The following is a 17,414-nucleotide window of genomic DNA, read 5'->3' on the forward strand; positions in this document are numbered from 1 at the left end:
TTTAAAAAAAAAAAAAGTATAAAAATAGGCCTGGGGTGGAGTTTGGACGTCTAATGCTCCTGAGTTCTATTCCCAGCACCACAAAAGTAAATAAATATATGAAAAAAAAGCCAGGCATGGTGTCCAACGCTTGTAATTCTAGTACTTGGAAAGCTGAGATGGGAGGTTTAAGGCCAGCCTTGGCAATTTAGCAAGACCCTGCTTCAAAATAAAGAATAAAAAGGGCTGGGGGTGTAACTTAGAGGTAGAACCCTCCTTGGGTTCAACCCCTGTACCAAAAAACAAACAAACAAAAAAAGAAAGAAAGCAAAGGAAAAAACCATAAATAAATAAACAGAAAATTGGCGTGGTGGCACAGGCTTGAAATCCCAGCGTTTGGGAGACTGAGACTGGAGGATCCCGGTTTGCAGCCAGCCTTAGCTACTTAGTGAGGTCCTTTGCAATTCAGTGAAACCCTGTTTCAAAATAAAGAATAAAAAATAGGGCCAGGCGTGGTGGAACACGCTTGTAATCCTAGCATTCGGGAGGCTGAGACAGGAGGATCGCAGTTCGTGGACAGCCTCAGCTACTTAGTGAGGCCCTCCGCAACTTAGTGAGACCCTTTTTCAAAATAAAGAATAAAAAATACTGCCAGGTGTGTAACCCAGAGATGGAATGCACCTGGGTTCCATTCCAGTACTGAAGATGTATCCTCCTCAACCATGCCAGGCTGAGATTGGTCTTTTATTATTTTTTTTCCGGTACTGAAAATTTTCAGTACTGGGGCATAGTACCTCTGAGCTACAGCCCCAGCCTGATTTTATTCTTTATTTTGAAACAGAGTCTCATTAAGCTGTGGAGGGCCTCACTAAATAGCTGAGGCTGGCCGCGAACCCAGATCCTCCTGTCTCAGCCTCCCAAGTACTGGAATTACAAGTGTGCGCCACCACACCCAGCTGAGGCTGGTCTTAAACCTGCAATCCTCCTGGTTCAGCTTCTCAAGTACTGGGATTATAGGCAGGTACCACCATGGCTAGCTGTTTTTTTTTTTTTTTTTTTTTTTAATCTTGTTAAATTGCTGAGGGTGTGGCTAAATTGCTGAGGCTGGACTTCAATCTGTAATTCTCCTGTCTCAGCTTCCCAAGTGCTGCGATTATAGGTGAGTACCATCACTGCTGACTAGATCACCTGGTTATGGCAACTCTGACATTTGTATAGCATTACAATTTTTTAAATGGCTTTTTTGGGGGATGGTGATGGGTATTGAACTCAGGGACATTTTACTTCCAAGCTACATCCTTGGCCCTATATTTTTAGGGAGAAGTATTAGGAATTGAACCCAGGGGCATCTACATCCAGTCCTATTATTATTATTATTATTATTATTACTATTATTATTATTTCATATGGTATTGGGGATGGAACCTAGAGGCATTATATCTCCAAGATACACCCCCAGCCCTATTTTTTATTCTTTATTTTGAAACAGGGTCTCATTGAAAACCAGCGCGATCCTCCTGTTTCCGCCTTCCAACTTAGTGACATCCTGTTTCCAAATAATATAAAAAATAGCCGGGCATTGTGGGCATTGTGGCGCATGCTTGTAATCCCTGCACCTGGGAGGCGAAGACAGGAGGATAGCGCAGGTTCGAAGCCAAATACAAATATAAAATAGTGTAGCTGGAGGTGGAAGGGTTCCATCTCCAGTACCACAAATAAATAAATAAATAAATAAATAAATAAATAAATAAATAAATAAATAAAATAGAAAATAGGCCTGGGAGTGTAGCCTGAAGGTAGAAAGCCTCTGGGTTCAATCCCCTGCACCACACACACACACACAAAATAACCCCACATAAACAAAAACAAAAACACAACAACTAAAAAGGGATGGGGGTGTAGCTCCGTGGTAGAATGTTCCTCAGTTCAATCCCCAGTACTAAAACAAAACAAAAGTAAAGAGAGTGCTCATGGTAATGTGCTCAAGAAAATTTTACTGTTTTCCAGGTGTCGCTACTTCCCCTTCCAGGAAGCCTAACCTTGCGTGCCTTGGATTTGGGGGGCGACGCTCTGTACATCCTCAGGTCTCCCTTCTGACTTCTCTCCTGCAAGCTTTTCCTGAGCTTTTTAGGTAGCCGCCTAAAACTATATTTTCCTCTGGGCGATCCACAGGTCTTGAGAAGGCTTAATTGGGTATTTTCCTGAAAGTGGCTTATTTTGGGCTTTCTAAGCGCTGAGAGAGTGAGTGGGAGACAGCGTTGGGGAACTTGGAGTTGGAAAAAAACAGTAGTTTCACAGGAAACCCCCAAAATAACAAAACCACTTTGGCCTTTAACCAAAGGTTGGCCCAGTGGACGTGCCCACGCTGCTCCCCCTCCGGCCACCAGGAGGCGCGCGAGGACGCTCCGGAAGCCCATCCCGGGACCGCACGCGCAGCTTCTCCTACTCTTCCCGTCCTAGAGCTTCGCGTCGTCGTATGTCCCTTGCGGCTTCCCGTCCGCGTATGAATCTAGCCCGGGAACTAAGAGTCACAGGAGCGCAATCTGCAGTCACTGGTCGGGAGCCTGCCGGCTGCAGGCGTCCTCGGGATTGGCGAGATGTGCTCTTTGGGGTTGTTTCCCCCGCCGCCGCCTAGGGATCAGGTCACCCTGTATGAGTACAATAACGAACTGGTGACGGGCGGCAGCTATGAGAGCCCGCCTCCCGACTTCCGGGGCCAGGTAGCGGGGGCGCGGAGCGGCGGAGCGGGCTGGGCGGGAGTGGGGAGCGCAGGCCTGGGGGCGGCGGCGGGGCGCGGGCCCCATGCTGGCGGCCCCGGCGGGGCGGGAGACGAGGACCGCGAGGTATTTTAGAGCCGGTATAGACCAATCAGGGATGCCAAGAAGCTGTGGGCCGGCCTAGAGGGGATGGAGAGAATGAATGTGACCAAGACGTGTGAGGGTGCTGGAGAACTATTTAAACGTTGGTGACAGTGTCTGGGAGAATCAGGAACTTTTTCATCAGAGTTTCTGGGAAGGAAAAGGAAAGGAAGCTTATATTTATTGAGTTTCTGCTATGTAAGACGGAGGTTCTGAGTCAGGTGTTTCTTAAAATGAACCCTGTGAAAAATCATTCCAGTTTTACAGATAAGGGAAGTAAGACTTGAAGTTTCCCTTAATCACAGGTCTCGGGAAACAGGACTCAGGAATTAGGACTCCGGCGTGTGATTAGCCCAGCCATGGGTTGTAGAAAGCAGGGAGTTCAGAAATCTGGGAACGACTCTCACTGTCCTATCCCTCACTTCTGGGCTACAGTGGATCAATCTTCCGGTCGTACACCTGAGCAAGGATCCCCTAAAGACCCCTGGGAGGCTGGATCATGGCACAAGAACTGCCTTCATTCATCATCGGGAGCAAGTGTGGAAGAGGTGTATCAATATTTGGTGAGGAGTGTCAAAGGGTTTCCTGGGCCATGGTTTCTAGATCCTGGCGAAGCTAAGGTCACCACTCTCTTGCTGCTCTTCAAAAGACTGTTTTAAGCTGGGCATGGTGGTATACACTTATAATCTATTTGGGAGGTTGATCCTGGAGGATCACAGCCTTAGCAAGTAGATTCTTATTAACCTAGTGAAACCCTGTTTCAAAATAAAAATAAAGCCAGGTGTGATGGCACATACTTGTAATCCTAGTACTTGGGAGGCTGAGACAGGCCAGCATCAGCTACTTAGGCCCTTGCAACTTAGACCCTGTTTCAAAATATAGAATAGAGGCTGGGCGTGGTGTCACACGCTTGTAATCCCAGCACTGGGGAGGGGGAGACCGGAGGATCGCGGTTTGGGCACAGCTTCAGCTACATTGCGATACTGGGGATGGGACCTAAGGACATTCTACCTCTGAACTATACCTTGGCCCTATTTTTTTATTCTTTATTTGAAACAGGATCTCACTAAGTTGTGGCGGGCCTCACTAAGTAGCTGAGGCTGGCCGTGAACCATAATCCTCCTGTCTCAGCCTCCCGAATGCTGGGATTACAAGTGTGCACCACCACGTCCAGCTTTTTTTTTTTTTTTTTTTTTTTTTTTTGCGGGTCTGGGGATGGAACCCAGGGGCATTTGACCTCCGGGCTACACCCCCTGCCCTATTTTTTATTCTTTATTTTGAAACCGGGTCTCACTGAGTTGCAGAGGGCCTCACTAAGTAGCTGAGGCTGTCTGTGAACCGTGATCCTTCAGCCTCCCGAATGCTGGGATTACAAGCGTGCGCCACCACGCCCGGCGACGTCCAGCTTATTTTGAAACAGGGTTTCACTAAGTTGTGGAGTGCCTAAGTAGCCGAGGCTGGTCGCAAATCTGCAATCCTCCTGTCTCAGCCTTCCAACTACTAAGGCCACCACACCTGGCTGCAGTACAGTTTAACTTGCATGTCCCTATGAGAGTGAAGTTGAATATCAATTTGCTGCCTGAATCATGCATTCCTGGACTCATTTTTCGGCTTCTACCTCTGGCTGCTGCTTTTCTGCCTTTTGGGTGACTCTCCTTCCTTGTGTACCTTAAGTGTTGGTGGCCCTAGGGTGGGATTTCCAGTTGATGCACCAGATGTGGGTGCTCACTTGTTTGCCAACTATCCTTGTTTGGTTATTCCATACACGTTCCACTTGTTCAAATTCAGTCTCTTCATGTCCCTCTCTACACCTGCTTCTTCGCTGGGCTTTTCATTTCAAGAAATGGTCACAGTCATTCAGGAGCAGATAGTTTGAATGTAGCCTCTGGGCCAGACAGTTTAATTCTCACTCTTCTACTTCCTACTTAGGTCACCTTAATCATATTAATTAGTCTCTTCACACCCTAGTTTTCTTGTCTGAAAGTGCTGTGTTAACAATACCTGTTTTGGGCCAGTTGTAGTGGCACACGCTTGTAATCCCAGCATTGAGGAATCTGAGACAGAAGGATCATTGTTCGAGGACAGCTTCAGCTATTTAGTGAGGTCCTTTGCAACTCAGTAAAAAATAAAGAATAAAAAATAGGGCTGGGGGTGTATCCTAGAAGTAGAATGCCCCCCGGGTTCCATCCCCAGTACCTCACACTCAAAAAAAGTAGATCATTGAAGCACCTAGCCCATTGCCTAGCACATTATAAACATTAACCAATATAATTGCTATTAGGTTTTTCCCTCGATAATATTTTTTTCATTATTCGTGTCTAATTATTCCTCAGATCTTGTATATTCTACTTCCTAAATCTGTTTCCTTTACTACATCTCTGCTGGTTCAGGCCATTTCATCGTTATTTCTGAAGAGGCCTCAAGGAGCCTCATAACTGGTTTCTTTGCCTCTGTTCTGTCTCCTCTGAACTCTAGCCACACTCACTGAAATGCTGATGTGATTACTTACTTTCTTTCTTTTTTCTTTTTTTTGGGGGTACTGGGGGCTTTCTACCTCCGGGCTATACTCCCAGACCTATTTTATATTTTATTTGGAAACAGGGTCTCACGAAGTTGCCGAGAGCCTCACTCAGTAGCTGAGGCTGGCTTCGAACCTGCGCGATCCTCCTGTCTCAGCCTCCCAAGCGCGGGGATTACAAGCGTGCGCCACCGTGCCCGGCAGATGGTCACTTTCTTTCTTTGCTCCAAACCCTTCTGTGTTTCCTTTATTGTCCTAGAGCAAGTCTCAACTCCCTGAGTTGCCCCAAGACCCTCAGCCTTAGTTTCTTCATCTGTGAACGGGCCAAGTGCCATTTAGAATGTTAGTGTGATAAGTACACAAAAGGACAAATTATAAAGTGCCTGGTACAAGCTGGGTGTGGTGGCACACGCTTGTAATCTCAGCATTTGGGAGGCTGAGACAGGAGGATCATTGTTCGCGGACAGCTACTTAGGCCCTTTGCAACTCAATGAGACCCTTCCTTCTTTCCTTCCTTCCTCCCTCTTTCTTTCTTTCTTTCTTTCTTTCTTTCTTTCTTTCTTTCTTTCTTTCTTTCTTTCTTTTGTGGTGCTGAGGGTGGAACCCAGGGGCTTTTCTACCTCTGGGCTATACTCGCAGACCTATTTTATACTTTATTTGGAAATAGGGTCTCACTAAGTTACTGAGAGCCTCACTCAGTAGCTGAGGCTGGCTTCGAACCTGTGCGATCCTCCTGTCTCAGCCTCCCAAGTGCAGGGATTATAAGCGTGCGCCACCACGCCAGGCTTGAGACCCTGTTTTAAAATAAAGAATAAAAAATAGGGCTGGGGTGTAGCTCGGAGGTAGAATGCCCCTGGATTCCATCCCCAATACTGCAAAAAAAAAAAAAAAAAAAAAAGGTAATAATAAAAAGCATGTATACGGGGATCAGAGTTATGTGAGTCACAGCTTCCTCTCCTTATTAGGCGTGATGTGGGCCTTTTTGGGGTGCTGAATGAAATTTCGAACTCAGAAGAAGAGGGTAAGTGTTTTTCTCTGATTTTGTCATTGATATCACCCTTCTGTATTCTTTTTTTTTTCTTTCTTATAGTACAGAGTATTGAATCCAGGGGCATTCTACCTCTAAGCTACACCCCCAGCCCTATTTTTTCCTCTCTTTCTTGCTTGCTTGCTTTTTTGAGGTACTGGGGATGGAATCCAGGGGTATTCTACCCCCAGCCCTAATTTTATTCTTTATTTTGAAACAGGGTCTCACTGAGTTGCAAAGGGCCTCACTAAGTAGCTGAGGCTGGCCGAGAACCATGATCCTCCTGTCTCAGCCTCCTAATTGCTGAGATTACAAGTGTGCACCACCATGTCTGGCTTTTTTCTTTATTTTGAAACAGGGTCTGGCTAGATTGGAAAGGGCCTCACTAAGTAGCTGAGGCTGGCTATAAACCTATGATCCTCCTGTCTCAGCCTCCCAGGTACTGGGATTACAAGCATGGACCACCATGCCCAGCTAACCATTATTATTTTTTTTATTTTTATTTTTTGTGGTACTGGGGATGGAACCCAGGGGCATTCTACCTCTGAGCTACATTCCCTGCCCTATTTTATTTATTTATTTATTTTATTTATTTATTTTATTTTTTGTGGTACTGGTGGTGGAACCCAGGGGCTTTTCTACCTCTGGGCTATACTCCCAGACCTATTTTATACTTTATTTGGAAACAGGGTCTCACTAAGTTGCCGAGAGCCTCACTCAGTAGCTGAGGCTGGCTTTGAACCTGTGTGATCCTCCCCTCTCAGCCTCCCAACTGCTGGGATTATAAGTGCTTGCCACCATGCCCAGCTAATTATTTTTTATTCTTTATTTTGAAACAAGGTCTCACTAAGTTGCAGAAGACCTCATTAAGTAGCTGAGGGTGTCCATGAACCATGATCCTCCTGTCTTAGCCTTCCAAGTACTGGGATTACAAGTGTGTGCCACCACACTTGGCCCCTTCTGTATTCTTTTTTTTGTGGTACTGGGGATGGAACCCACAGCCATTCTACCTCTGAGCGACACCCCCAGGCCTATTTTCTTTGGTGGTACTGGGGTTCCTGGAAGCCCTTCTACCTCCAGACTACACTCCCAGACCTATTTTATATTTTTTTTTATTTGGAAACAGGGTCTCTTAAGCCAGAGAGGCTGGCTTCGAACCAGCGCTATCCTCCTGTCTCCACCTCCCAAGTGCAGGGATTATAAGCATGCGCCACCACGCCTGGCTCCCCCAGGCCTATTTTTATTCTTTTTTTTTTTTTTTAACAGGTCTGGGGATGGAACTCAGGGGCATTCAACCTCCGAGCTACACCCCTTGCCCTGATTTTTTTTCTTTATTTTGAAACAGGGTCTCGATAAGTTGCGGAGGGTCTCGCTAAACAGCTGAGGGTGTTTGTGAACTGTGATCCTTCCATCTCAGCTTCCCAAATGCTGGTATTACATATGTGCACCACCACGCCCGCCCCTATTATTATTCTTTATTTTTTTGAAACAGGGTCTCACTGAGTTGCAAAGGGCCTCACTAAATAGCTGAGGCTGTTTTCGAACTGTGATCTTCCTGTCTCAGCCCCCCAAATGTTGAGGTTATAAGCGTGTGCCACCACGCCCGGCCCCTTCTATATTCTTTTTTTTTTTTTTTTTTTTTCTTTTTTCTTTTTTTGGTGGTACTGGGGTTCCTGGAAACCCTTCTACCTCCGAACTACACTCCTAGACCCATTTTATACTTTTTAATTTGGAAACAGGGTCTCTTAAAGCCAGCGAGGCTGGTTTTGAACCTGCGCGCTCCTCCTGACTCTGCCTCCCAAGAGCGGGGATTACAAGTGTGCACCACCACGCCCGGCCCTTCTATATTCTTAAGGTTGCTTCTTTTTTTTTTTTCTTGGCACTGGAGATTGAACCTGGGGACATTCTACTTATAATCCTTTTATTTTTACACCCCCCCAGCTGTTTTTATTTTATTTTTTATTTTGAAACATCTCTCACTAAGTTGCTGAGACTGGTCTTTATTTATTTATTTATTTTTGTGGTACTCGGGGTGGAACCCAGAGGCTTTCTATCTCCGGGCCTATTTTATTCTTCCAGACCTATTTTATTCTTTATTTGGAAACAGGGTCTCACTAAATACTGAGTGAGGCTGAGAGCCTCACTCAGTAGTTGAGGCTGGCTTTGAACCTGTGTGATCCTCCTGTCTCTGCCTCCCAATCGCTGGGATTACAAGCGTGTGCCACCACGCCCGGCCTGAGACTGGTCTTTAACCTGAGATCCTCCCATCTCAGCCTCTCAAGTACTGAGGTTACAGGCTTGTGCCACTATGCCTGGCCATATTCTTTTTGAATTCTTCCAATACCTATTAGCTGTGTCTTTTTCCTTTTACGTCAGTTTTTCTGTCACCTTCTTTTCTACCCTTCTACCTACCCAAATAGTCCAGGTGTCCAGAGAGAGGTGTACAAAGCTTTTGCTGGGCAGCTGGACCTAGGGAGTGCTTGTTCTTGTTCCCACCTAATAAAGTAACCTGAGAAAGGAAGAGTCTCGAGTAGTTTAATCAGAGTTGTTTCCTCGCTCCCACAGTGTTTGAGTGGGTAAAGACGGCGTCCACCTGGGCCCTGGCACTCTATCGATGGGCCTCATCCCTCCATGGGTCCCTGTTCCCCCATCTCTCTGTAAGTTTGGCTTCCTCCTGGCCTTCCTTGTTGGGTGGGATAACTTCAGAGGATGGAAGTGGCCCAGGTCCATTGTGGGAATCTAGAGGGATGAACTCCTATCGTCCCGGCGTGTCCTTTGTCTACTTTCTTCTTACAGCTCAAGAGTGAAGATCTGATTGCTGAATTTTCTCAAGTCACAAATTGGTGAGTGCACAAGTTCTGGGGCCTTGTAGGAAGGAAGTGCGTAACCTTAGAATTTCTGGGTAGAGGGAACTCAAGGAAGAGACTCCTTCCACTCCTGTCTTGACTGCTCACCACATTTTCACTCCTCCTATGCAATCCTCCAAAGAAAAAAGGAATAAAATAAAAAGTAGAGAATAAGTATCTCCTTAAGCAGAAGGGGGTCGGATTGCTGGGCTGGGTGTGGAAGGAGCAGGCTCTGACTATGCTCACTCCGCCCAGGTCCAGCTGCTGCCTGCGGGCCTTTGCATGGCACCCTCACACCAACAAGTTTGCGGTGGCCCTGCTGGATGACTCCGTCCGTGTATACAACGCCAACAGGTGCGTGTGGGTGTAGTGAGGGTGGCTTTGACTTGTCAGTTTCCCCTTGCTTCCAGCACTGGCCCCAGGGGAGTCTTGCAGTTCCTGAGCCTGGCCTGCAGGGCTCCATTTAGAACTAGGGTCAGGGAAACTTCATAACCAAATGTATCCTTTCTAGGCCAGGAGTGTACACCTGTAATCCCAGTACTTGAGAGATTAAGACAGGAGGATCTCAGGTTCAAAAGCCAACCTCAGCAGGTAGTGAAATTCTCATTAAACTTGTGAGACCCTGTTTCAAAATAAAAATAAAATAGGGCTGGAGGTGTAGGTCAGAGGTAGAATGCCCCTGGGTTCATCCACAGCACCACATGCACATACAGAGAAAAGCTGGGAGTGGTGTTGCACACCTGTAATACCAGTACTTGGGAGACTGAGACAGGATGTGAGTACTTTGTTTTTCTCTTGTTATTATGCTGGCCAAGAGGTTTTCTTCTTTACTTTTTATTTTTTTGGGGGGTTATATCACATCTTTATTTATTTAATTATTTTTTTTTAAGAATTTTATTAGAAAGATAGAAATACAGAAAATAGAAATACAGCTCCATACCAGACTGGCATGAAGGGGTGACTCGAAATGAATACACCCTGTTTTATTTTATTTTTTGTGGTCCTGGGGATGGAACCCAGGGGCCTCTACCTCTGGGCTATACCCCCAACCTATTTTATATTTTATTTGGAAACAGGGTCTCACTAAGTTGCTGAGAGCCTCACTAAGTAGCTGAGGCTGGCTTTGAACCTGTGCGATCCTCCTGTCTTAGCCTCCCAAATACTGGGATTATAAGCGTGCGCCACCATGCCTGGCTACTTTTATTTTTAAAATTTTATTTATTTATTTGGTACAGGGGATGGAACCCAGGGGCAGTCGAACCCAGGGCATTCTACCTCCAAGTTGCATTCCAGCCCTATTTTTTAATTCTTTATTTTGAAACAGGGTCTCACTGAGTTGCAAAGGGCCTCAACAAATAGTTAAGGCTGTCCATGAACCGGGATGCTCCTCTCTCAGCCTCCTAAATGCTGGGATTATAAGCATGTGCCACCATGCCCAGCTTTATTTTATTTTTGTTGTGGTACTGGGGATCGAACCCAGGGTCATCCTACCTCCAAGCTACACCCTCAGCCCTATTTTATTTTTTTATTTTTTGCAATGTTAGGGATTGAACCCAAGAACATTCTACCTCTGAGCTATACTCCCAGCCCTATTTTTTTTTTTTTCAGGTCTGGGGTTGGAACCCAGGGGCATTCAACCTCCGAGCTATACCCTCTGCCCTATGTTCTATTTTCTGTTCTTTATTTTGAGACAGAGTCTAAGTGGCAGAGAGCTTCACTAAATAGCTGAGGCTGTCCGTGAACCTGTGAACCTCTTGTATCATCTTCCCAAGTACTGGGATTACAAGCATGTGCCACGAAGCCCGGCTTTGTTTTTTCTTTGAAATGGTCTCAGCCAGGTGTGTTGGCACATGCTTGTAATCCCAGTACTTGGGAAGATGATACAAGAGGTTCACAGGTTCACGGACAGACTCAGCAAGTGGTGAGACTCTGATCAACCTAGTGAGACCCTGATTCAAAGTAAACATAAAATAGGGTTGGGAGTGTAGCTCGAAGGTGGAATACCCCTGCGTTCAACCCCCAGCACCCCCACACACTCACAAAGAAGGTCTCACTACGTTGCTGAGGCTGGTCTGGCATCTGTGATTCTTCTGTCTCAGCCTCCCAACAACTGGAATTATAGGCATGCTCTACCACACCCAGCTGGATGTGGCCTTTTTTTAGGTCTAACTCTTATCCTGGCTGGTTCTGCAGTACCCTTGGGCCCTGGGTGGATTAGCTTTCTTCTTTGTGACTTTCCTGCCTTAACTATACTCAGGTCCCTTGAGCCTTAGTGTTCCCGCTTTGATGAAATCTCCTGCTGTTTTTGCTCTAGCACTATAATTCCCTCCCTGAAGCACCGTCTACAGCGCAGTGTGGCAGCTCTGGCCTGGAAGCCGCTCAGTGCCTCTGTCTTGGCTGTGGCCTGTCAGAGCTGCATACTCATCTGGACTCTGGACCCTACCTCCTTGTCTACCCGGTGAGTCCCAGCAACCTGCAGCCTGTCTTTAAAAAAACTTATTTAATTAAATGAATTAACTGATGTATTTATTTTTGGCATGCTGTTGTAACTTGGCCTGAGGGTTGTGGCCATGCCAAGGATGGTGAGTGCTGAGGTGTCTAGAAGTTCTTTGTCCTTAGCAGGGTGTGGTGGCGCACGCTTGTAAACCCAGCGTTTGGGAGGCTGAGACTGGAGGATCGCAGTTCACGGACAGCCTCAGCTACTTAGTGAGGCCCTTTGCAACTCAGTGAGACCCTGTTTCAAAATAAAGAATAAAAAATAGGGCAGGGGGTGTAGCTCGGAGGTCAAATACCTCTGGGTTCCAGCCTCAGACCTGCCCCCCCAAAAAAAAGAAGTCCTCACAGAACTTCTCAGGACTATGGGAAAAGTATCTCTGAGATCAAGGTGGTAGGCTAAAAATTTCTAATCTAGAGAAGGGGGCAGAAGTAGGGGCTTCTAGCATTGTAGGGAGGATTATAAGCGTGCGCCACTACACCCAGCTCCTCCAGTACTTAAAAATTTTAACTTATATTTATTTATGATACTGGGGATGGAACTGAGGGGCCTTCTTTTTTTTTTTTTTTTTTTAAGGCAGCATGAGAAATGTACATTTTTTCCCTTAGATTATATTTATTTTTTTATTTTTTTTAACAATTTTTTTATTGAACATAAATAGTATACATTTACACTATATTTGGTGCCCTCTCCCCCCCTGCCCCCATTTTCTCTTCCCCCCTCCCACCAATGGTTGTCCAGGTTAACCATGTCTTATTCATAATTTTACACATGTTCAGGTGTAGACCCTCTTTAATCAAGATCGGCCCTGAGGGGCCTTCTATCTGTGTTACATGCCAGACCTCACTAAGTTGCTGAGGCTTGCTTCAAATCTGCAATCCTCCTGTCTCATCCTCCCAAGTACTTTGATTACAAGCATGTGCCACCATGCCTCACAATAGTATTTTTTTGTGTGGGTCTGGGAATGGAACCCAGGGATATTCAACCTCTGAGCTACACCCCCTGCCCTACTTCCCTACTTTTTATTCTTTTTTTTTTTTTTTTTTTTTTTTTTTGCGGGTCTGGGGATGGAACCCAGGGGCATTTGACCTCCAAGCTACATCCCCTGCCCAATTTTTTATTCTTTATTTTGAAACAGGCTCTCACTGAGTTACAGAGGGTCACTAAGTAGCTGAGGCTGTTCACGAACCGCGATCCTCCTGTCTCAGCCTCCCAAATGCTGGGATTACAAGCGTGCGCCACCACGCCTGGCTTCCTTTATTCTTTATTTTGAGACAGGGTCTCACTAAGTTGCAAAGGGCCTCACTAAGTAGCTGAGGCTGTCCACGAACTGCGATCCTCCAGTCTCTGCCTCCCAAAGGCTGGGATTACAAGCGTGTGCCACCATGCCTGGCTTCCACAATAGTATTTTTTTATAGCATTGTTTATAATAACAACAAAAAATTACAGACAACCCAAATATCCATTGGTAGGGTCATGACAAAACAAATTATAGTTCTTATATACAGTGGAGCCACTGAAAAGAATGAGATAGATCTCTGTAAACTGATGTGAAAAGATAGCTGTGCTTTATAGTTGAAAATAATTGTAGCCAGGCTTGGTGGCGCACGCTTATAATCCCCATGCTTGGGAGGCAGAGACAGGAGGATCGCGCAGGTTTGAAGGCAGCCTTGCTGGCCTAAGAGACCCTGTTTCCAAATAAAATATAAAATAGGTCTGGGAGTGTAGCCCAAAGCCCGGAGGTAGGAAGGTTCCATCCCCAGTACCACTAAAAAAAAGAAAAAGAAAATAATTGTATATCAGTGACCTAAGATTTCATTGAAACTAACAGTGGCTGTAGTTAGGTGGAGAGGGGAGAAGGTGGCATTAGTTTGGGTGTCTGTCAGGCTGGACATGTGGCTTTGGAAATACAAAGCTGATTGACACAGCAGGTGACCTCAGGTAGTTCCCAGCATAATAATGGAAGTGAATGCACACGGAAGCCTTATGGTAGGCAACAGCAAGGTCACAGAGGTGGGAGACTTCCTGACTAGGAAAGGCAGAAGGCAGTGTTAGAATTCTGTGAGTGGAAGCCAGGCGTGGTGGCGCACGCTTGTAATCCCAGCATTCGGGAGACTGAGACCCGGAGGATCGCGGTTCGTGGACAGCCTCAGCTACTTAGTGAGGTCCTCTGCAACTCAGTGAGACCCGGTTTCAAAAAAAAAAAAATAAAAATTAGGGCAGGGGCTGTAGCTCGGAGGTCAAATGCCCCTGGGTTCCATCCCCAGACCCGCAAAAAAAGAATTCTGTGAGTGGTAGGTAACTCCGGCTGAGGAGTTGGAGCCTTGAGGTAGTGTTATCTATGATCCAGGCCTGGGCTGACCGGTCTCTGGGGAGAGGGCTGGCCTCCAGGGCAGAGCATGACACTCCTCCACGCCGTTCTGGCTTTAGTGGTCAGCAGCTGTCTCCTGGAGGTCTGGGGTGAAAGCTCACCCCACTTCATTGACCTGTTCTCAGTAGGACTCCTGGTGATGATTTCCTTACTTCATCTTTTTTCCCCTTTTACTTCCCTAATCCTTATTTCTTAAACCCAACCTAGATTTGAGCTCAGAGGGGCCACTGATATTGGGAGGTTTTAGCAAGGAAATGGAATCGGGGCTTCCTTCCTGCCGTCTTCCAACTCCACATCCTATTTCCCCTTGGCAGACCCTCTTCCGGCTGTGCCCAGGTGTTGTCTCATCCTGGGCACGCACCTGTCACCAGCTTGGCCTGGGCCCCCAGTGGGGGGCGGTTGCTCTCAGCCTCACCTGTGGATGCTGCAATCCTGGTGAGTTGGTCTCTCCCCTGCCTTGTTCATGGTGCTAGGGATTGAACCCAGGTCTTTTTACATGTTAGGCAAGTGCTGTGCCACTGAGTGACACCCTCACAGTCACAGTGGCACCATGCCAGTGTCTCCCTTTTTATGGTCATTTTAGCCACCTCTCAGCCTTGAGGCAAGAGGGTTCTTCTGAAGTATGGACCTAACTGGTAATTAAAAATAGCATGGGCGGCCGGGCGTGGTGGCGCACGCTTGTAATCCCAGCATTCGGGAGGCTGAGACCGGAGGATCGCGGTTTGTGGCCAGCCTCAGCTACTTAGTGAGGCCCTCTGCGACTCAGTGAGACCAGGTTTCAAAATAAAGAATAAAAAAAATAGGACAGGGGTTGTGGCTCAGAGGTCGAATGCCCCTGAGTTCCATCCCCAAACCCGCAAAAAAAAAAAAAGTATCATGGGCAAGAGTGGGATCATTGTCCATTCAGCCATCAACTTAGGGAAGCCGCTTCATCGCCTGGACTCCTCAGAGCTAAAACTCCACCCGCTACCACTGTAAATGCAAATCCGTGCCCTCGTGTTCAACTGTCCCTGTCCCAATTTTCCCCCTTCTAGTTCTTCATATATTAAAAAAGACTGTCTGTTATAAGTTGATAGGGTGTTTGAGTTTCTTCTTTCTAACTCTATTAGGTATGGGATGTCTCAACAGAGATTTGTGTCCCCCTTCCCTGGTTTCGAGGAGGTGGGGTTACCAACCTGCTCTGGTCCCCCGATGGCAGCAAAGTCCTGGCCACCACTCCTTCCGCTGTCTTTCGGTGAGTAGTAGAAGGGTAGGGGATGGGAAGGGTAGGGAAACTTAGCCCCTGGAACCTGTACAGCCCTGAGACTGTAGAGGGAGGGGTCCAGTTTTGTGGAGCCTGGAGGCCCTAAGCTGTAATTTGTCTCTTTTTGGCTCAGAGTGTGGGAGGCCCAGATGTGGACTTGTGAGAGATGGCCTACTCTATCAGGGCGCTGTCAGGTAAGGGGACTGTGATTGACAGAAGCTAGGTGATTCCAATAGGCCCTGTTTCCCCAGAGTTGGCTCCCCACCTCCTCTACTTCGTTCCCTCCTGCATCCCCTATAGACTTCCCTTCCTCTGCCTTTTGCTTCCTGACCCCAGACTGGCTGCTGGAGCCCAGATGGAAACCGACTGCTCTTCACTGTCCTGGGAGAACCGCTGATTTATTCCTTGTCATTCCCAGAACGTTGTGGTGAGTCAGGGCAACACTTCAGAGTGAAGAGTACCTAGAGTGGCCAGCAGGGCGCAGCAGCCTGTAGGATGACATTCTGAAGAATAAAGCTTAGGAGACTTCAGAGGTGCTCTGGTGCCTGCTGTGAGCTGACTGGGACTAGCAGGTGGGCTATTTTCTACACTAAGAACCTCTGCCCTCATCCACAGGTGAGGGAAAGGGGCGAGTTGGAGGTGCAAAATCAGCCACGATTGTGGCAGATCTGTCTGAGACAACAATACAGACACCAGATGGTGAGGAGAGGTGAGCTGAGTGTGTATGTGCTGGGGGGCAGTGGAAGGAACACGGCAAGATCCACACCGAGCCGGGCATGGTGGCACGTTTGTAATTGCAGGCTGAGACAGGAGGGTTGTTCTCAGACAGCCTCAGCTGCTATTTAGTAATGTTCTTTGCAACTCAGTCAGACCCTTTCAAAGTAAGTAATAAAAAACAGGGCTGGGGGTGTAGCTTGGAGGTAGAATGCCCCTGGGTTCCATCCCCAGTGCTGGGGGGAAAAATCCACATGGACAACTCCTGACCTCCTGTCCTCACCATAGGCTGGGAGGAGAGGCCCACTCCATGGTCTGGGACCCGAGCGGGGAGCGGCTGGCTGTGCTTATGAAAGGTAACAGACGAGGAGGGAGGGCTTTGCTGGTGTAGCCATCTTCCCCATGTGTTCATGCTACAGCCTCCTATTCTCTTCTCTGGGACTCTGCCTCGAGTCTCCCCATCCATGGACTCTGTGTGTATGTGTGTATGGTGCTAGGGATCGAATCTAGGGTCTCTTGCATGCTAGGCAAGTGCTATACTGCTGATCTACACCCATCTCTGGACCCATTTCTTATAGGAAACCCCCGGGTACAGGATGGGAGACCCGTCATCCTCCTTTTTCGTACTCGAAACAGCCCTGTGTTTGAGCTACTTCCCTGGTGAGTGCTGGGCAGGCCCTTAGGTCTGGCTCCTCACCACCTTCCCACCCCATTCCGGCACCTCCTTTCTGCCTCCAGCTGCCTCACCTGTTCCTCTTCTTCTCCTAGTGGCATTATCCAGGGCGAGCCAGGAGCCCAGGCCCAGCTCATCACTTTCCATCCCTCCTTCAACAAAGGGGCCCTGCTCAGTGTGGTGAGTAGGCCAGGCTGCTGGGACCCTAGGGCGTGGGGTAGAGAAACTGAGGGCTTTGGCTCAGGCTGTGATACTTTTCTTTTCCCACTCTCTGCAGTGCTGGTCCACGGGCCGAATTGCCCACATCCCTCTGTACTTTGTCAATGCCCAGTTTCCACGTTTTAGCCCGGTGCTTGGCCGGCCCCAGGAGCCTCCAGCAGGAGGTGGAGGCTGTCTTCATGACCTGCCACTATTTACTGAAACATCCCCAGCCTCTGCTCCTTGGGAGCCTCTGCCAGGGCCATCTACTCCTCAGCACCACTCCCCTCAACCCCACTTCTAATAATAAAGTCTTGTCTGTCACTCAGTTACCAGATTCTATCCTTTCTAGGAAGTTGCACTGGACTATAGGAGGGAGAAGGGGCAGTGTGGATAAGGTCCTGCTGTTATTTTTTAGCTACTTCTTGCAAGTTTGATCAAATTGTTTAAGGTTGGGAACTGAAGGGTTGGGTTTTTTTTGGTGGTACTGGGG

At 47.4% G+C, this 17,414-nt stretch overlaps 1 protein-coding gene across 1 annotated transcript; it reads left to right on the forward strand.

The window, feature by feature from the left end:
• Nucleotides 1–2,576: 2,576 nt before the first annotated feature.
• Nucleotides 2,577–17,225, forward strand: AAAS (aladin WD repeat nucleoporin; the record flags this gene model as incomplete). Its single annotated transcript, XM_080706181.1, has 16 exons — nt 2,577–2,699; nt 3,273–3,400; nt 6,321–6,376; nt 8,948–9,039; nt 9,179–9,225; nt 9,484–9,582; nt 11,543–11,686; nt 14,408–14,528; nt 15,203–15,327; nt 15,470–15,530; nt 15,673–15,763; nt 15,952–16,045; nt 16,339–16,406; nt 16,629–16,710; nt 16,819–16,903; nt 17,001–17,225. 16 exons carry the CDS (start codon nt 2,577–2,579, stop codon nt 17,223–17,225), a joined length of 1,641 nt encoding a protein of 546 aa, XP_080562307.1.
• Between the last annotated feature and the right edge of the window lie 189 nt (nt 17,226–17,414).

Source organism: Muscardinus avellanarius (assembly GCF_963383645.1).
Source record: "Muscardinus avellanarius genome assembly, chromosome: 11".
Taxonomy (NCBI): domain Eukaryota; kingdom Metazoa; phylum Chordata; class Mammalia; order Rodentia; family Gliridae; genus Muscardinus; species Muscardinus avellanarius.